The sequence below is a fragment of the Buteo buteo genome, chromosome 4, assembly GCF_964188355.1.
Source record: "Buteo buteo chromosome 4, bButBut1.hap1.1, whole genome shotgun sequence".
Taxonomy (NCBI): domain Eukaryota; kingdom Metazoa; phylum Chordata; class Aves; order Accipitriformes; family Accipitridae; genus Buteo; species Buteo buteo.
This window is the reverse complement of record NC_134174.1, coordinates 37,545,643-37,566,680: the sequence shown is the minus strand read 5'-3', so window position 1 is coordinate 37,566,680 and position 21,038 is coordinate 37,545,643. Positions and strand designations below refer to the sequence as shown.

Sequence of the window (21,038 nt, the reverse complement as noted above, 5' to 3'; positions counted from 1 at the left end):
AGAGGGCAGTTGGGAAGCTACATTTATTTATTGTGTTTTCATTATGCTTAAGCGTTTACTGAAATGGAGTGTAACAGAATTGACAGTGTAACTAAAAATTGAAATAGTGAAATTATGTTCTTAGCTGTTCTCCCTGGCAAAGATGCTTGTACAAACACCACTAACCCATTTATCAATCTGGGTGAGGTCTCAGCTGACTGGCAGAGATTGTACCCCTCTTGTAGTGCTTTTCATAAGAGAACAAATTCAGCTGATAATTTGACTGCAGACCTCATTGGAAACATAATTTCATGGTTGTAGGTTAGGTATTTTGAGCATTTCTTTAAATAAAAAAAAACAACCAAGCCAAAGTTTACTGTGCTATTTAGACCAATATATATTTTTGACATTTTTAGTTTTGTTTGTAATAGAAATCTGTGTTGTTGGTTTAACATCAAAGTAATGTCATGCAGTAGAATCATGCCTGTGGTCCAGTAGTGTTATGAGATTAAGGTTTTACTGCTAGGAAGTCACATGTCATTTATTTATTTCTTACAGAATGGAAATAGCTCTGAGGGCAGAACAAGAGAACATTTAGATAACGCTGTCAGAATAATGTTTTGCCTTGATGGTCAGAGGATATGAGAGGCTGGGTTTGCAGGGAGAGGAGATATCTTCTGTAAGACCATGTGATGAAGTTGGAAGGAAAACTAACTTTTACTCTTGAAATCTCAAGCTGATAAAGCTCTAAGCTACAAAGCTTTCCTGGTTTTTGTTTTCACAATTTCAGTTGAGCTCTTAAAAGATTTTATAGGTGGTCAGTTTATTATCTCTCCCTACAGACTGGGCATCAGAAAAATTCTTTATAAGCTCTGTAGTTGAAGTTTTTTTCCTGGTGAAACAAGTATAAAGGTGCAGTGTCCTGTATGTTGTGGAGGTAATTTTGTTCTGCATCTTCTCCCTGCAGAGCACTGCAGCATTGTGAGGAGTTAATCCAGCGATATAATCGTGCTGAAGACAGTATCTGTTTACCAGACAATAAGCCTCTGCCTCACCAGAATGTAACTAACCATGTGGGTAAAGCAGTGGAAGACTGTATGAGGGCCATCATTGGTGTCTTGCTCAACCTGACAAATGATAATGGTAAAACAAACTTTTGCATATTCTGTGTTAAAGCATCAAATAAATCACCCTTTTCTTATGCTGATTATGGTTTTTCCATGTACAATGCAATAAAGCAGTTATGTATGGTAGATGCTTGCTTTACAGTAATCACTAATTTGTCTTTGCAAATTGGATGAGTAATTGCAAGTATTAAGTGTTGAGGTGTGCTTTGGCTAGGAGAGTCCTGCTTGTCTTTAGGGCCAAAAGGTTTTTGTCAGTCTGCTTACGATCATGAAAATGAGTATTTTCAAAACTGAGCCTCTAAATTCTTTTTGTTTACAGAATGGGGTAGTACAAAAACGGGTGAACAAGATGGTCTGATAGGCACAGCTATGAATTGTGTGCTTCAGGTTCCAAAGTTCCTACCTCAAGAACAGAGATTTGATATTCGGGTGCTGGTAAGCTATTGTATTTGTTACATTAACATAAAATTATTTTCCCCCTTCTTCTGCATTTATCTACTCTGGCTCCAAATTAAGGAGCAGCCTCTACAGTTTTCATTGACTACATATATATTTAGTGAGGTACTTAAAGAAGGTTTCTGTAAGGATTTGGTGGCTTTGAGCTCTAACCATTTTCCTGTGTTTGCTGGGAAAAAGTGCACTGCTAGATGAACAGAGATTTAGCTGAATAAGTCTGTGAATTGTCTCATTTTCAAATGCCTTTTCAACTTTAAAAATATGGTGGATGTTATTGTTAGAGATAAAGGCTTTGTCAAATTTACTTCAGCTTGTGTAAAATGGGTCTGTGTGGCCTAAATAACAACAGTGAAATTGTGTATGTGAAGGGTCTTTTAAGAATATAAGCTGAAGGTTGGACACCTGAATCCCTGATCTATAAATGAAATACCACCTTTAAAAATGTTTTCATGTTCAGAATTGGAAAAATTGAGATGCCTGCATGCAAGATCTAGTATAGAGGAGTCTCAGTTTTGCCTCATACTTCTTTAAATCCCGATCCCTGTGTCTATCAAACTGTTTCATAAAGGTGTGTAAGTAAATTATATATCCTCAGAAAGATAATGCCTAAAGAAGACGTTTATCTGGATAGATTTTTTTTGCTAAATTATCCTTTTTTAACATGGGTAATCCTCTTTTGACTCTCTAATTCTTGTAGGGACTGGGTCTGTTGATCAATCTAGTAGAATACAGTGCTCGGAATAGGCACTGTCTTGTCAATATGGAAACATCATGTTCTTTTGACTCATTCTGTACGGGAGAAGGAGATGATAGCCTAAAGATAACTGGACAGATTGATGCTGTTCAGGCTTTAGTGCAGGTAAGAAATGTGTTTTTCCTGTAATAGTTACCATTTCTTATTATCAGACTGTCAAGGGGGAAGGGAGAACTCAGCAATGAAGATTTGTCAGAATATTTTTCTGTTTAGTGTTTTGAGTTATACAGCATAGTGGGGGAAGAGGGGTGCTGCTCACAATTTTGACTTTCAGTACTGTACATTACAGAAACAGCTTTCCTGGTAAAAGACAGTGGTATCATTGTTATAGACATCCAAAAGCTGCTCTCATGGTCCATAAAGCTTTCTCGTTCCTATACAGTTTATTGCTAGTTTTCTTGTTCCTAAATGGTTTACTTATAGTTTTGTTTTAAACCAGCTGTAAAAATTGTAAGCTACTCTTGACTTACATTCTTTGCTTCAATAGGTTATTTTTGGTTTTTAAGTACTATCTTTTTGGGAGTTTGCAACTTTAAATTAAAAAAAAAAAAGTATCATGCTTTATAAGAGCAGTGAAATATGGACGTAAAGACTAGGGATGTGAAACAGCATTCTTAAATGTTGTATTGACTGACTTGTTAAAAAAAGAAATCCACCAGTAATTTTGGTGAATGAGTTCCACTATGCAAACTAAAATAAAAAAAACTGAAAGGAAATTACAGCCTTTTTATTTCAATTAAGATAATTTTATGGATGCTTTTAGCAGTTCTTCTATTTAATTATGTGAAATAACTGTCCAGCAGCAGACAAAAAAAATCAACAATAAAACTAATAATATTTAATATCTTAATGTATACAGCTTGGCAAAGAAATATTTAAAACTGGTGGTTGTATGGCTTGGGAAGTAATTCATAAGTGCACAGTATGAGATTGCTGGTTCTGTCACATCCTTGATAAGTCATTTGAAATTGCTGTTTCAAATTTTTGCTTTTTACATATCAAGGGAAAAGCTAAGAGAGCAAAGAGAGGATAGCTAGCATGAAAAGAAAATGAGGATTGGTAGAGAACAAAAACAGACAGGAAAATATGGCAACATAGTCTTCAAGCTGTGTCTCAAAGAAAACGATTAAACATTTACGATGCCCAAGAGGAGCCTGCCGACTGGTTCAACACTGGGGAGGGAGAGAGGCCTTTTCTGTAGAGCACAGTGTTAGTGTTGGGATAAATTATGTTTTCCTTTGAAGAAGAAAAGGCTATTGTTAAGAAAAGTATTGAAGACTAGCTGTATTAAGGGGTGAATTGTGAAGGGGAAATAAACTTTCAAGTATGAATTCAATGTGTTTAGGGTTTAATTCATAACAGAAATTCTCCTGAAATTTTCCTCATTAGCTATTTCTTGAGCGTGAGCGAGCAGCACAGCTGGCCGAGAGCCAGACAGATGAATTGATTAAAGAAGCTCCTACTGCTCAGCATGATAAGAGTGGGGAATGGCAAGAGACAAGTGGGGAGATACAGTGGGTCTCCACAGAAAAGCCAGATAGTACTGAAGAGAAAGATAAGAAGGAAGAAGATGATGAAGAACTTGATCTTAATAAAGGTACGTTGTCTGGTTGTGGTGACCTCAGAAAAGGCAAAGAACTCCCTGATTGCATAAATTCCCACCTTGTCCTCTGTTTCCTATCTACATGCAATCTCTTGGGCCGAGATTTCCTTAGTGTATCTCCCAGGTGAAACTGTTACAGGTCATAAGTAGGAGCATTTCAGAGCTGAAGCATGAGAAGTGGAAGAAGTTATGCTACTTTTTATTTTCTTAGTAGTACCTTCTATCAGTTCTTTCTGAAAAAAAACCAACCAAAAAACCAAAAAACCCAAACAAAAAAAACAAACCTGGGGATATTCTGTGTAGGAAATATTCTGGAAGGGATGGCTTTCAGGCCTTTATCTTGTTCTTCTGAAACAGTCTTTGAAAGTTACCTGCCTTAATTTTGTTTCCCAGGGTATCATGACCCATTCTTGTTTCATGCTGCTTCTAGGTTTTTCTTTCCTCCCCTCCCTGTTTGCATGTATGCTTCTTTTGTCCCCATCTTGTGTGCGAGTTCTCCTCACTCCATTGGTGGTATCTCAGGTACCTGGGTAATACCTTGATGTGCTGCATCTTTGGTAGTTTGTTCCAGGAATTTGAGTATCTCTAAGCTGAGTTATGTAGCATGTCTCTGGAAAACTTATCGAGTCTGAAACGTCAGTCTTTCTTGTTTAATCATCTACTAGTAGGTGCAGTGTATTACTTCTAATAGTGTTTTAATCTTCTAATAGTAGGTGTGGTATATTTCTCGAACCTCGCTTTATATCCTTTCTCCTTTTTGTAGCTCCATCAGCCGGTGTCTGCAGCTATTTGTGGTTTGCCAAAAAATGCTGTGAGCCATTAGCAAAAAGTGCTGTGTCTGTTATCCTTAATGCAATAATATCACATGAAACCTTTATATTTGTATTTTGGTGTGTTAAACATACAGTTTGTACATTAAAATGGCAATTAATCAAGTACTATACAGTGAAATGCATTGAAAGGGAACAAACACCATTTTTCTGTTCAAGAATGTGCTGCTGAGTTAGTAAGTACAGAATTGGTCTGATTCTTGCCTCTGAAGTCTCAGTCCAAAAGCTCATTTTGTTTGAGAAAAAAGAATTCTGAAAAGTGATAATGAAAGATTGTATTTGAAGCAGTAAAAGATACCAGCTGCTTAGAGAATACAATACACTCAGTTGTCTCTCTTTACAGCTCTTCAGCATGCTGGGAAGCACATGGAAGACTGCATTGTGGCCTCATACACGGCATTGCTTCTAGGCTGTCTCTGCCAAGAGAGTCCAGTAAGGGAATAAGTCAATAACTTGCTCTTAAGTCCAATACAATTTTTGGTGAAGCAATAATTTGCAGTATTGAAATCGGTTTTTTAAATTAGGGTTCGATGTGAGCTAGTACATTGATGAAGCTACACTGATGTATATAGTTTTGTGAACAGTTGCCAGAGGTATTGCATCCAAAAGAAATTTTCTGAACATCGGTATGTTTATCAGAAACAGTTGGAATTGAATATTTAACCTCTTCCACCTCTCTCCTCTTTGCTGTTAGTCTTAGCCAACAAATGAACTTACTTCAGAAAGGCAAAGGAAAATTGGCTCACCTGTTCTATAACTATAAAAGCTTGCTTTATTTTTCAGTAGTTTCAGTAAGCAAGTTAACATCAGACTTGTTTATTCTTTCTTATCAGTCTGCTTTATTTTTTCCTCCATCGAAATTACATGAAATTGTGTAATAGAAGGCTGAAGTTAAAAATATGGAATTCTAATGGCTGAGAACTTCATAAACTCTTCTTTCAAATATATGCTCAGATGAAAATGAGGTTCAGACCTGCCTGCCTTCAGGCTTGTCTAAATTTACCATGATGGCAGAAATGGTGTTTAACATGCTGTTCTGTACCTCTTGACTGATTGGCTTCCATACAATTTTAGTGTTTGGAGTAATACTGACAATAAGTTCAATAATCCGCAACCCTTACCAATTATACAGGGAGATTCTTTCCATGTCAGGAGAGCAATCTGGTGGGGTTTTTAGTTCTTGATGATCTTGTAGGTCCTGGGGAGGTCTGATGGTAGTAATGATCTTTAATGAAAAAAAAACCAAAACAACAACAAAAAGATTTTAGCAGTTATGTTTCATAGAAGCATAAACACAGTAAACATATGAATATTGCTTGAGAGACTTAAATCATAGAGATGACAGCAAAAACCATCTTAATAGTGCTATGAATATACTTGTCATGTTGCATTTCACATGCAGAGTAATATAGTTCTGTGTTGGAAAAATATTTCCCAAATTAAAATAGATTGTTTTATTTCTTAGATCAATGTGACTACTGTGAGGGAGTACTTACCTGAAGGGGACTTCTCAATAATGACTGAAATGCTCAAAAAATTTCTCAGTTTTATGAATCTTACTGTAAGTAATATATATTTTAAATTGATGTGTGTAGATATTTTTGTAATTGTGTTTTCTGTTACTAGTCCATACATTTTTAGAAGCATTTAACATTTTTCAGTTTGAGTCTTTAGAAGAGCACAGGATGATTTTCTGTTTTTAAATACTGAAAACCCATCTGTCGTTATTTTGGTAGTAAATGGAACAAAGCTACTTTCATTCCATTTGATTGTGACTGGTCAGGAAAATATTTTGAATCCTCTGCCTGAATCTAATTGCTTTTACTGATACGTAATTGTAAATACTAAAATTCTGAAATGAGCATAGCCCTCAAATATTTTAAAGAGGTATTACAAATGCTTGGTTGTTACTTCTGTTTTCTATTACATTTTCCAGTGTGCTGTTGGAACAACAGGCCAGAAATCTATCTCTAGGGTGATTGAATACTTGGAACACTGCTAGATACTTAACTTCCGCTGCAGGCAACTCTAATGCTGGAGCTACCCTTAGACAAAAGAAGAAGTCATGAAAGAAGTCCTTGAAGGATATACCAAGAGCATTCATCTGTGTCATTCGTGTTCGGATTTTTAAGGCTACCTGGTCTCTTAACCATGCATTCAGCATTTTCTAAAAGACAGTTACTACATCAATCTGCAACTATCAAAAATGAGGGGAAAAAGGTTCTGAGGAAAGTAAATAAAGAAACCATGCTGTTTATGATGCAGTGCAGTATTTAAATATTTTTTGGCAGGGTTTACCCTCCCTATCTTTTTTCTTGCTTTGTTTGTGACAAGTTTCAAGGGGAAAAACTTGCTGCTGATAGTGCAACTGCTGTTTACTGTTGAGCCACTGTTTCATGCCAGCCAGGTGCAAAGGCAGCTTAGCTACTGAGGTATCAAACAAATGTTCTAATAAAGAAGTTCTGGACAGCAGCACCGCTCCTATTTGAGTTTAATTTGCTCTTGCTTTTTTATTACTAGATTATTCCAAAATCATAAAATATAAATTTTTAAATACTTTTGTGATTTTAACTACTGTCTATATTTAAAATTTGTTGGAATCCAAAGAGGCAAGGATTGGATAGTTTATTTTTTATACTGTTTTGATTGAAATTAGGTTGTTGAACTATTTCTCAGTTCTAAAACGATCACGGCCCATGTACTGTAAACTGATAGACCATAACACTTTGTAGTTCCAAGAAGCATGCAAACCCATAAACACACAAAGCCATTTGAGGGTATGTTATCCACAAAAGAAATAGTAACTGTAAAAAGCTGTGCCCTGTTTAAAAAAACGAAAGAAAAAAAAAGAAAAAAAAATGTTCAATCCCAGGGTAGTTTACACTTCTAATAAGCAAAAACTTTGAAATGCTGTTTTAATTTGTTTCAAGGAAGCACTCAAGATATATTTTATAATGCTCAATACAAAGAATTTGGATGTTTTAGGGGGAAGGATTTTAAAGAAGCTAAAACACCAATGGGGATTAATGTTTCCAGCTGACATAATCTTTCTATTTCATTCTTCTTGTAGTATGACAAAGTTTAAATGCATACAACACAAAGCCTTAAATTGCTGATATAGCTAAGATTTTGTTCAGTCTGAGGTCTAGTTCACAGCAAAGCATTGTGTTTGAAGACTTAAGTGGAACAAAGAATCCCAGAAAATACATGACTTTTTTTTAACAATTTTTTTCTTGCACTCATTATTCAGACCAACGGAATTGGTAATTATTTTTATTAAGGTGGTCTTGAATATTTGCAGACTGTTCTGAGATCTGCTTCATTGACATTTTTAAATACCTGTATAGGTAGTTACATCATGTTATTCCATTGAATTTGTAAAACTTGAAGCCATAAAAATATTAGTTCTATGTATAATGAGGGGGAAATAACAGGAAATCTAACCTGCTTTTAGATCTTGTGTTATCTCCATGTATAAAGTTAAGAACTCGTGCTTTTGTATCAGTGCCAGCTGTAAATTTTTTACATACAGTGGCTGCCTTCTATGTCTTCCTATTTTTGATAATGCAGATTGTTGGGAATTCTGTAAGGAAGTAACTGATAAGCGGCAAAAATCCTATGTTGGTCATACTTTTTTGTGTTTTCTCTCATCACCTTCTAAAACTTAGTGTATCAGTGTAACTTAGAAAAGTTTTTGAGGTTGTATTCCCCTTTGTTTAAAAAAAAAAAAAATCACTATTGAGAGCGAGGGAGAAGTTGTACTTAAGTGATCTACATCAGGAGGAAATTACTGAATATTTTGCCCGTCTAGTTTTCTGATTTTGGAGATTTTCACTTGTAATGGGATTTCAAATTAATTATGTAGTTTTCTGTGGAGAGATGGCAAGAGAAAATAAAATACAGATGTGATGATGGGGGAAAGCAGGGACAACTACCTTTCTTTGTTACACTGGTAATTGCTTGGGAATTGATTTACCTCAGTGTTTAACAGTTTTTTTTTAAAATGTAACTAATTGTCAAGCACTGACAAATGCAGATTTTTTTTTTTTTTGAGGGTGGGGGGAGAAATCACCCTGTGAACTGCAGTGCATTTTTCTGTGTTAGACCCTCAAATAACTCTGCATTAAAGGGTACTTGAGGCCAACTTGCAAATTAAAGTTTTAAAGTAACTTTTTTTCCATTGTAAATATTTGTGTAAATACTCTCAATTGGAAATTAGAACAGTAGAGTACTTTTCTGAATCCAATCCTATTTTTATTTTATACAGTATTTCTCAGCTGTGATCTTTGGAGCAAAAGCCAACGGCAGGAAAAATAGTTTGTACCAGTTTCATGAAGTATGTCTTTGGGTTTTTGTAAATAATTTTAACTCAAATAAAATTGCTACTTTCAATACATATCTTGTCTTTTAACATGCAATAAAACACTCCTCTGAGTGATTGCAGAAAGAAGGCAGTGTCAGGTAAATTGTTAAAAGGGGAAAAAAAAAAAAAGAGGAGGAAAAAAAAAATAATAGAGGAGCACCCTGAAGGTAGTGCTCTGTTTTTCACTGGTGTGTTGGGACAGCAAAATTCAGTGCCTGGACCTGAGGCTGTGGTCAGTCAAACCAGCTAAGCCTTGAAATTTTCTGGAGATGATGTGCTCAGTCTCTTGATACATTTTGGAGTTCTCCACACAAGCTGCTATTGATCTTTGAGCGGAAGGGGCATGTAACAACTCTGAAGAGCTGTGGTTAGATAACAAAAATACGCTGAAGCGTAGGGGAAATGGGGCAGTTCTTGTTATGGTGATACTTTTCACATCATGGAGGATGTTAATGGCTTCTTTCTTCAGTGAAAAATGAGAAACTTACCATGAGCATTGCTCTGTTTATTAACATGAATGATGCTTTAATTTCAGGATGGATTTTTTCCCATGGATTTTTTTCTTAATTGATGCAACTAGATACAGGTACAATATGCAATAATTCATGAGCTGTAAAGCGAGTTGAATGTGATGTGTCATCTCATGACCACTCTTAACAAGGATCAGCATAATGTAACTATTTCTGTGCTGTAAACAAATGTAACTGGAGTTTGAAATATGGAGCAGCATGTTATTAGTATGTGGCACTGTAGGAGGTAAATACAGCTTTATGTAAGCAAATGTTTTCCAAAAAAAAAAAAAATCACCTGGTAAAAGTATTTTCTCTTGGTTACTTTGTTGGTAGATATGTAATGGAAGCATTATGTGTGGATGCTTTGAGATGACATCAGCATTTTCAGATTAACAAGACAATTGTGAAGCTACTTTCAGACTGTTTTGAAATGCATGATTTGCGTAATAACAAAGTGATCTGGCATGATGTGTACAGCACTGATTTATCGGAAGTTTAATGTAAAAGCAGGTAGTAGTGCTGGAGATGATTTCTCAAGCTGGTCTAATGGAGTAGTTCTTGTGCTGTCAGCAGATTGAGTCTTTCTGAGCAGAAGATTGGACAGCGATCACAAAGGTATAAAAGCTTCGTTCTTCCCCCTCAGCGGAGCAGCTGTGCCAAGCATGCAGCTGTAGTAGTGTGGTTCTGCTAGGGAACTGAATAATCACTGCATAGCCACTTCTGGGTGGAAGAGAATTCTCATACCAATTTTAGGGCGCTACATTTTTTAACTTTTTCTGTAACAGAATATTCTAACGGCAGTTTTTGCTTTTAACCGTGTTTCCAGGCTCAAGTACCTCACTGGATTGATAAAGATGTTTTTGGTGTCAGATTCACTAGCGAGTATTCTGTCTGCCCTCATTTTTTCTGTTTGGATGTCAGTAATTCTTCCTTGGAGTAAGCAGAAGTCAAAACATACTTGGTTAGCTGGGGCTAGTACCAGGCAAGCCCACCTGGCTTTTTCAGTGAAGTTTTTTTATCATTTATGTGGTACTTTTCTTGTTTAAAGGGCAAGGAAAACAAAGATGTGTATTGGAGCTCAAAAGATAAAGAGGACTTAAGTAGCTGCCATTCTTCTGCATCAAGGCCTTCCTTATAGGATGGCTCGTTAATTGGGTTTTTGAAGGTAATGAGATTGGAATTTGCCCTGAATCCTGCTAGCCAAGTGTTTTCAAAACCAGGCCAAGGTAATTCTTGCTGCTGCTGCTTCTCCTCCCCTGTGTAATATGTTAATTTGTCTTTGGGTAAAGGACACTACTGGATTCTTTTAGCTACATGGAACAGAAGCTGTTCATGCATATTCTTTTTTTACCTGCCCTAAAGGTCCCCTGTCTAAGGGACTAACTTATTAAGACGTTCGTAGCATTAGTAGATGCAGATAGTCTTACTGTAAATAAAAGCGAAACCTTTATAAATAATGCAACTGCTTGAAGTCCTTATCCGAGGGTAGATTGATTTACTAATGCTATAAGGATCTTTATTTCAACTGTGAAAATTGAACTTAATTTGCAGCTATAGGTTAAGCCTCAGGTTGCCATGCTTGGTATGTGTCATGGTTTAACCCCAGCTAGCAACTAGGTCCCACACAGCCACTCGCTCACTCCCCCCCACCCAGTGGGATGGGGGAGAGAATTTGGCGGGGGGGGACGGGGGACGGGAGTAAAACTTGTGGGTTGAGATAAAGACAGGTTAATAGGACAGAAAGGAAGAAAATAATTATTATAATAATAACAATAATAAAATGACAGTAATAATAATAAAAGGATTGAAAGATACAAAACAAGTGATGCACAGTGCAATTGCTTGCCACTTGCCAACGATGCTCAGTTAGTTCCCAAGCAGTGATCTGCACCCCCAGGCCAAGTCCCCCCAGTGTATATACTGGGCATGATGTCACATGGTATGGAATATCCCTTTGGGCAGTTTGGGTCAGCTGTCCTGGCTGTGTCCCCTCCCAACTTCTTGTGCCCCTCCAGCCTTCTCGCTGGCTGGGCATGAGAAGCTGAAAAATCTTTGACTTAGTCTAAACACTACTTTACAACAACTGAAAACATCAGTGTGTTATCAACATTCTTCTCATACTGAATCCAAGGTGTAACACTATGCCAGCTACTAGAAAGAAGAATAACTCTATTTCAGCCAAAACCAGGCTAGTATAGTATGTATGTTTGAGACAACAGGCACTTTCTGGTGAGGCAGAGAATGTTGTAAGGAGCCCTGGAAAAAGCAGTCCTCATTGGGAGGAAAGTGAACTACACTGGAGACTGCCTTAAATTTGAAAGACAGACATGTTCATATCTTTCACCTCTTGTCTTCTAACCCCCAACTTTTGCTACTACGTGTTGAACTTCCATTTCATCAGTGTAGAGGAGTAAAGGCCAAAGAATTTCTTGGGAAAAAGGAAAAGCTAGACTACTAAATAATAAAAAGAGTTGTTCAGATAGTAGTACCTATTTCCTTTTAGGTCCACACTGTAGACTCGAAATTCTGGTCTATCTTAGGTGATCCAAAGTTATTTAGAGGAAGGTTTGTTGTTGGATAAATAATAATAACAAAAAAGTAAACTCTGCAGAGTAAAATCAGGTGATACGGAAAAGAGGACTCTTTGGAGTAAAGGAAAGAATAACAGGAATTTTATTTAGATTTACTGTTTAGTGTGGGAATTTTAAGTTTCCTGTATTATGACAGAAGATTTAGTTGTGTCTCTGCATTTATTTATTTTTAAAGTGGGGAGGAAGAGAGTGAATCTGAAGAGTGGAGGGGCTTAAATTATTTTTTCATTCCATCTGTAATGCTGACCCTGTGATTGTGTCCTAGAACAACAGTTCAGTGTTGGTCAGGTGAGTAATAATAGTTTGTGTGTGTGTGTGTTGCTCTTTTCCCTGAACTTTCTAGCTCTGTCACTTTACCCTCTTAAGAGGATTAAATGTATTATCAACACTGAAAATGAGGAACAAAGACAGTGAAAAGAGGATGTTTTCCTAAGAGGAGAAAGATTTGAGTCAAAGGTGCACCAAAGAGCTTATGCTTAATTGTGGAGATGAATACTTACCACTTGGATAAATATTTCTGTTAAAGACCAAAAGCAGACTTCTTCAACAGGATCTTAACTTGCATTGATGTTTAATCAGTAGAAACCAAAACTTGAGAAAAGCTACAAGGGCTACAATTTGAAGGAAATAAAATTTTTAAAAAAAGATACTAGAAATAATTTTACTTTTTTCCAGCCAGTAATCGACTAAAGAAATTGTATTTAACTAGCTTGTTTGATGGGAGAAGGGCTTGTGAATGTGGCTGTGATGTATGTCCCCGTGACAGGTGCTACTGTTTGGTTTCCTTCTGCATTACAGAATTCTACTTGGTGGAAAGCAAACCTTGATGAAAAATATATGGGTATGTATGTGCATGCGCGCGCGCATGCACACATAAATATATAGTTACTTTGTTTCTTTGCTGTTAGCTGTACCTAATGCATGAAAATCAAGGTGAAGGGTGTTATGCAGAAGTTTGAATGAGAAAGGAAAGAAAAGAGTTGCTTTTGCATCAAATGAGACCATTCAGGAGCTATGCACACACCTTACTACCTCTGGGGATGATGGCAAAGTTGTGGAACTTTGGGGTTTTTGTCATGGGTGTGTTGTTGGCCTCTTATTCCAAACATCTGGCTCTTGAAAGCATTTCTGGGGCAAAAAGTTTTAAAATGTCCAGCCTATATTGTTTTCTGGTCTGCTGTTTAATTTATAGTCTCTGAATGGAATTAAGTACAAACCATAAGGAAAACTTGCAGTTAAGATCACTTTGTGTCACAGCTTTACTGAGGCATGAATTTAGGTTCAAAAGGTTGATACTCAAGTTACCGAGCCTCAAAAAGTAGTTTAGTAATATGTTACATAAACTGCTGCATAACATCTGCTGTCATTTTGCTGGCTCATTTTGAATTTTTGTCTTCATTCAGCAAGGAATTTTAAGGCAAAGCTAGCTTATCCAAATTAAAAACACTATCATTTTTTTCTAGGTTGAAGTGCTGTAATGAAATTACACTTTAGCAGCAGAAATGGAGCATTGTAAATTAAATAGAAGTGATGTAATTATTGTTTATAGTCTCCTTTGCCCTAACTATTTTTAAAACCTGGCAATAAATTTTTAATAAGAAAAATTTAATCTTCCTAATGGAAAAATCCAATTGGAATTTGTGTGCTGAGTATATTCTTGCATATTGTACATCCAGTTTTAAAATGGAGCTTCATCTTGCAAAACAGCATTTTTTATTTGTGATACCTTAGATTACAAAGAGAGTCTTACAGAAGATTTTGCAAGAACAAATTTGTAGCTGTTTTATCGCAGGTGATCATAAAATGTAGCATTCGCTACATATCAAGGTGCCACGCTTAGATCACTGGTCGGCCCGGACCAGGGAAAGAGACAGATAACACACGCAGTGTGAGCGCCAACTTCCGCCTTTTATTGCGCAGTTAATTCCTTTTATACTAACAAGGGGAGGTGGGGCTACAGGTACATCACAAGGCTGCGACTAACCCTCTAACTTTCCGTGACAACGCGAGATCTTCCGAACGCCGACCCCTACAATAAAATTTCTTCCTTTCTTATTTGGTGTAGGTTATAATGGTTCTTAAGGTATCATTTCAAATGTGAGACAAAACCAAATGTCATTTATGTTTTCCTGTAGAACATCAACTAAAATTGCTGGGTCAAACCAGTACTCTAGGTTGATTTGCTAGTCTATTAGACATCCAGTCTAGCACTGTAAAAAAAAATAAAAATCATTCTGTTGAGAGACCTAAATCGATTTTTATGTTCCTCACAATAAGACATAAATATATGGCTATCCTAGTGTTGTCATACAGTGTTAGGAGGTTTATATGAAGATGAAACATACCACAACTGTAGTTTTATGTAACACTTGTGATTGGCCTTCAGAAGTTCTTAGGAGAACTGATTTGTGCTGTTTGATTAATGTACATAATGTAGCTTCAGCTTTTTTAAATCTCCTGAAAATCATTTAGAATGTGCTTTGGTTTTTGAACTTTGCTAGCTGGGACCAAATTAAGTGGCTCTTGAACACAGCTGTCTATATGATTCTACCCTTCTCTGTGAGGATACGGACTGGACGCGGTTTTCAAAATGCTGAATTCAAAGCCTGAAGTTGTTAACCTTAGTCTGTCCTGCATTATGCTGACATTCTTTAAAGCTGAGCTCAGTCTATATACTTTTTTTTTCTGGGAGAAACCCTCAGCAAATGCTCAGTACCTGCCTAGTTCTCAGCAGGATACATCAGTGTGAGGTCAGACCTAGAGGAGGTTGGCTTGGGGAGGCTCATGTGGCCAAGCCTGTGCACTTGAAATCCTCTGAGCAGGGGCGTGATGCCAAATACATCTGAGGAAGCTGGCATGTTTATAGGGGTTTTGCTGAGGTCACTAGAAGTGGGTGTCTCAAGCTCTGGCCCAGGAGCTCAAGCTGTTCACAAAGGAATGTGCAAGATGAAGTGGGGGAGGGTACCTGCTCAGGCTGTTTCTGCTGAATACCAGGTCTTGCTGATACCAGAACCCCACTGTGTGTTTCCTGGGCCCGACTTCAAAACCCACCTGGTTGCTGAGCCATTGCTAGCCTCATTCCAGTGAGAGAAGCACGCAGCACCATTGGAATGTACTTTCTCTCCTGGGTCTAGCAAAAGCCCCATGCATTAAGATGTTGGAGATGATACAACCAAAAGACCTGAAAGAGTTCTGTGAACCCAGACTTCACTAACTACTGTCAGATGTGAGATTCTACTTAGACTTTGTGAGTATGTGGCTTGACTTCCCAAACAGGAGTTGTACTCATAGGGAGGTGGAGGTCATCTCCCTTTCAAACAGGATTTTAGGCATATGTAAGACAAGGATATCTGGAAGAGCAGGATTGTTCTGCACAGCCTTAGTCACTGTCTTAATTGATGTTGTTTCCTCAACACCAGTAAAGGTCAGATTATTTCAGGAGTCTGTGGAGTTGTTGATGTCCTGGAGATAAAATAAGAATTCTAGAGATTCAGACTTGTGAAAGAAAATGATGTTTCAGCACTAGCACACTAAAAAAACTTGTCATCCATCTGTGACCAACAGTAGGGACAGAGAATACCCTTAGTTAACAAGCTTTCCCTGGAGATAAAATCAGAGACAGAGAGGTCTGACGGGGTGAAGAAGACCTATCATGCAAGTTATGATATATCAGAAGCTGGATCAACGTCTGGGCCTGGCATGTGGTTGCACAGAATTTCCTGTTCTGAAGTGTCAAGTATGTCTTGTAAGAACAAGATGCCACTGAGGGCTTTGAGGGGCTCCAAATGGGCTAGCAATTAGCCCGCGTGCACCTTTCACTTCCCAAATGAGATTCCAGCAGGTACCACGTGCCCTCTAGGATTAGGTTGCTATCTCCCAGCATGTTGGAAACTATCACCTACAAACAGTTGCCATGAAGATTGGATACACTACTGCAGCGTAAGTAACTTGGTTGCAACACTGAGAACTTGTCAAGATACATCTAAAGTTAGTATTCTGCCTTATGTTTTGGCAGTACCCAGTGTGACATCCGCAAACATGATGGCAGGCTCCAGAACAACACTGGCAATAGGCTGCTGGGTGCTCTCCTTGGAAGCTGCTTTACTCTCTGGCATTGAATGCAGTTGAAAATTGTAGTACACAGCCAAGAAATCTCTTTATCTCATCCTCTCTACCTCTTACCCCATCTCATTTGAGTATCACCAAAATAAGATTTTTACAAGAGAAAAGTCCTTGTTGTGCAGAAGTACCTGGGAGTTGTTCTTCAGCACCAGGAAGGAACTTTTATTCTATTCTGTTATTGTTCTAGGGGGAAAAAAACCCCAAAACATCCTGATCTACTGAAAAAACTCTTTTAAAATGGCTAGTGTTTCAGGATGCTGAGGTTTGCTTCCATCAGCCTAAGGTCCAGGCTGCTTCACGGCACTTGGTTTATGGCCCACCTTTCCAGTGCCGGTTGCACAGAAATACTAAGCAGATGTGAAGTTATCAATCCTGAATTTTCACATCATGGTAAGGACCAGCACTGACTGGTCTGCAGAGCAGTAGTAGAAAAGAGGAGGTGGTATACTCAAAAGTGAACTCACCAGCTGTGATGTCCAACTAAGAATAGATACTTGGTAGAGTGCAAGTTGTTTGAGAAGCTGTGAAACCCATAATCTCTTGCTGTCAATGTTTCAGAATAACCATCATAAGCACCAAACTGCAAAGGAACAGAAAGAAGATTACAGGTCTTTTGCTCTTTTTATTCTCATAGGGAGAGAACCAGGAGGCCCAGGAACATTCATAACCCAGCTTTGAACACAGCTTGCCAAAACAAGCTCCTCAAGATCTCAAGCTCAAGAGTGACAAGTATTCCTCTAGCAGGTTTCATGCTGACTCCTTTATTTCTGTAGAAATACAATAACTGTTGGAGGCATGTTGTGACTCTGCCTCCTCTGATCTCCCCTGCAGCTGGCAATAGCCCCAAGGAATTCTCTCACTGAGTTTCTGTGGCTTTCTGGAGCACTTGAAGGGTTGTTGAAGTACATCCGAAGTCCTGCCTTTGTGATGCTCTGCCCTGTGGCAGTAGGGGAGATCTGAGATCTGCCCTGCTATGTGTATATGAGCAAAGGAGGCAAGTGTGTGTGCGCACTTGGCTCCAGAATGCCTCATTTCTGCAAGGAGCTCTGTGAATGCACCTGGAGCCTTATGTGGGGGATGCAGCACAGGGAGAGCAGAGGAGTTCAGTGCTACTCGGAAGCTGTCACACTGGTTTATGTTGTCCTAGTCACACTGGCTGGGAACTGCTCATGTTACTTCATAACAGGTACCACACTCTGGTCAGACTGCAGAAGTGTTCAAAGGAGATCATCTGAACTTACAGATTGTTGGTAACCATGTGGGATTTGGGATGGGAATATGAGGTTTTATGAAAGGCAAGTGAAAATAAGGTTTAAATTGTATCCTGCATAGGGTTAAATGGATTATGAAACATGAGAAAAGTCACCACACCTGCTGCAGTTCACAGACAACTTTATGAAAGAGATCATGCATGAATGTAGGATGTCTTTAGTTAGCTTCCTTGCAGCACTTCTACTTAAACACAAGATTTACTAGAGACATCACTGCCAGTGTTCTGGCAGACACACAATGCTCTTAGTCTCTTACTCTTTGTCACTATTTGCAAAGGATTTGAAGACAGAGAACATACTGATTTAAAAATAGACTTCTTGGAAACTTGGTGGAGGGAAAAGTGTCAAAGAGATGCCAGTGTCAAATCATGAACTGTATAGGTATGAACAGAGCTGATTATCAATAACTATCAGGCCCAGATGGTGTGGACCAAGAGCCTTAAAGCAACTCAGCAAATGGCCATGGTTTATAACATTGTCACTTGGAACCAGAGGAAAGACTGTGACCACAAGCTTTCAAAAGACCTTCAGAAATAGTCTTACTAACCACACGCTAGCAAGTTAAACTTCATTTCAAAAGAAATTGCTAGAAGTTATATGCTCTAATAAAACATAGGCAGCTGATGAGGTACTTGGCTAAATATTGGGGGGAACCAGCTGCTGTAATATTAAGAGAAACTGTAAGTAAGCATTGCTCTTTAAAACTCCAAAGGAGCTTGCAAGTAAGCAGACAGGTGTGACACAGTTAATATAAAACCATGCAAGTGTTGGTTGAAAGGAACATGGGAGATCATCTAGCCCAGACTAGTGCTTTAAGTGAGATGGGTGGGTGACCAAGCTAGTTCAGGTCAGCCCTGGCTTTGTCTAGCCAAGTCTTGAAAACCTCTAAGGATGGAGATTACATAGCCTAAGTAACCCACACTAGTGCTGTACTACTCTCCTAGTGGAAAAAAATAAGGTATACTTGTCAAACCAAAAAAAATTTTTTTAAAAAAGTGAAAGTTTTCACTAAAGCCTCCTAGAGACCCTAAGCTATGCATAGAGAGAAAGGTCCTCTATTGGACTGATAACCTTCAGTTCAAGGACTTATAAGATGAGCTGAGCAGAAATAACAATCACATCCCTGCAGGAAAGGAGGACACTGCTGAGTTAGCAAGGGATGTGGGCTGAGTGCTGCACTGTTGCATGGGTTCATGATTGACTTGACAAGAGAAGTGTGGTGGGTAGGAAGGGTTATGGACTGCAGGTGTCTGGCAGTCTGTGGGTATTTGGTTATTCATGATGGTCAAATACAAAGCTGAATGCAAAGAGCTGCAGAGGCTCTAATGAATGATGGCATGATGAAAAGCCCAATGAAACTAGTCACTGATAAATGTAAATTAATGCACGTGAGAAAAAATAACTATACCTACATCAAGTCAAGACTACCAATTAACTGTTGCCACTAGGAGAAAAAAAAAAAAAAAAGTCTGACTAGTCAATTTCAGCAGAGGGCAGAAAGACAATTGTAACATTAGCTGTTATTAGGAAACAAATGGAAGAAGAAAACGGAAACCATCTTCATATCACAGGGTGCATCCATGGTGTTGCCTTGTTTTGAACACAGCGTGGATTTTAGGAGATAGCAAGACAGAGGCAGATACAAAACCCAGCCTCTTTATCTTCCTTTCTTCTGCTTCATACCCTGAATAACCAGCAATATGGAATAGCCAGAAGAGGTTAAATAGCCCAGAATTCTTCAGCTTGAAGAAGAAATAATGACTGGAGGTATATGACTGCGAACAAAAAAACTCAAATATGATGTGGAAAACGTTAATAGGAAATTACTGTTTTTCCCAGGTATCTCCTTCATTCTTACAAGAGGGAGCCCAGTCCCATTACCAGGTAACAGAATTTAAAATAAGTAAAAGGAAGTACATTTTAATACAGCACAGAATTAAACTGTGGAACTCACTGCCCCACAATACTGGGAACTGTTCACTGTGACTGTTTTGCTACTAAGCATTAGCCTCAGCATACCAGGCAGCTAAAATTCACAGCAGTGCATGAGAGAGTAGTGGCAGGTCTCTCTGGTGTCTACAAGAACTAGTCTCTCCTTTCAAATTTTGCATAGTCCCCCTACTCCTTACTGTGCCATTAGTCTGTGGCAGTGCATATGCTCTCCAGTGTGTACATGCAGCAGGAGCAGCTTTGCTTGGAGCCTAATTCCTCAATTACCCAGCAGTGCCCCAGACACCACCATGCTTCAGGATTAGCTGGGCTTAAAGAGTCATGTCCCTGGCCGACAATCCCAGAGTGGCAGACTGGCCAGACCTTGGCTCCCCTGTGGGGAGGGAGAGGGTTTCCAGCCCCACCGCCAAAGCACTCTCCTTCCTGTGGAAGGATTTCCTTGCATCTTCTTGGATGGTAGCATGGGTCTATTTCCATTTCTTCCATACTTTTGGTGTGTATTTTTGAGAGTTCACCGTATACCCATTTATCCCCTTCCTGCTTCACTCCTAGCTCTAATTTCCCTTTGCCCCCCCTGCTTTCTCCCAGCCTCCACATGCCTACCAACCCCCCTATAAATAATTTGTATTCTTTTTAAAAATAATTTGAGTCCCCTCTGAATTATCTGCTACACTCAGATTGCATTTCCAAAAATACTAAACAAATACCACAGCCAGACAGACATGCCATGGCAGCAGATCTTGCTCCCATTTTGACCCTGGGTAGAGTTCCAGCTTCTGATGGCTGGAGGTGGCTTCAGTTCAGTGGTCTTACGTATCCCCTTGAGCCGTGCAGGTCACATGAAACCAGGCTGGCGAGAAACCTCCTTAGCCAGCCTTTCTGCTGCTCGCTGCTTGGCGTGTCACACATGCCTTTCAGGGGAGCTCAGCTCTTTCTTTAATGCTGTTCTCTCTGCGGCTTCCTCAGAGTGACAGGGAGGGAGCTGTGAGGTGGCTGTCCAGCCACGGAGATCAGTGAGGGGGCAGCCGGAGCTGCGGGCACGCTCCCACACACCCTATGAAATGCTGGGCTCAGAGCAGTCTGTATGCTGAAAACAGCAGTTCCGTAAAGTGGCAATGCTGAGCTCAACCCCTGCACTATGACTGCTTGTTCTGAGTCCATCCAAGGATGCATGAGGGCTTTAGCACAGTTAGGAAAGTAAGCCTTTAAACTGGACTCCCTAAACTTAATTGCATATGGAAGTGACACAAATTCAGACAGCAGCTTGCAGAAATGTATACTGCTCTGGTTTAAGTCCAGCTCTATGTTAATTATTAAGGAGTGGTATTTTTAGTCAACATTTGCAATGGATTCCACATGTCTGAAACCTTGTTCCCATGAAAGTTCATCACAATGTCAAGTATTTAATTAATTTTAAACTTTATTTTAAAGGTGTTACTGCAATTAGTAGAAATGTTTGTAAAAACCTCTTTGATTCCTT

General features: G+C 38.7%; 1 protein-coding gene across 3 annotated transcripts in view; it reads left to right on the top strand.

The window, feature by feature from the left end:
• WAPL (WAPL cohesin release factor) overlaps positions 1–9,147 on the top strand; it is a 76,068-nt gene extending 66,921 nt beyond the window's left edge. For all 3 annotated transcript variants that reach the window (XM_075025538.1, XM_075025539.1, XM_075025537.1), the window contains 7 exons: positions 947–1,122; positions 1,426–1,541; positions 2,260–2,421; positions 3,706–3,913; positions 5,093–5,181; positions 6,215–6,310; positions 6,686–9,147. In XM_075025538.1, the coding sequence (XP_074881639.1) occupies positions 947–1,122; positions 1,426–1,541; positions 2,260–2,421; positions 3,706–3,913; positions 5,093–5,181; positions 6,215–6,310; positions 6,686–6,751 (913 nt within the window). In that variant the 3' untranslated portion in view covers positions 6,752–9,147. The remainder of the gene's footprint in view (positions 1–946; positions 1,123–1,425; positions 1,542–2,259; positions 2,422–3,705; positions 3,914–5,092; positions 5,182–6,214; positions 6,311–6,685) is intronic.
• Positions 9,148–21,038: the final 11,891 nt, after the last annotated feature.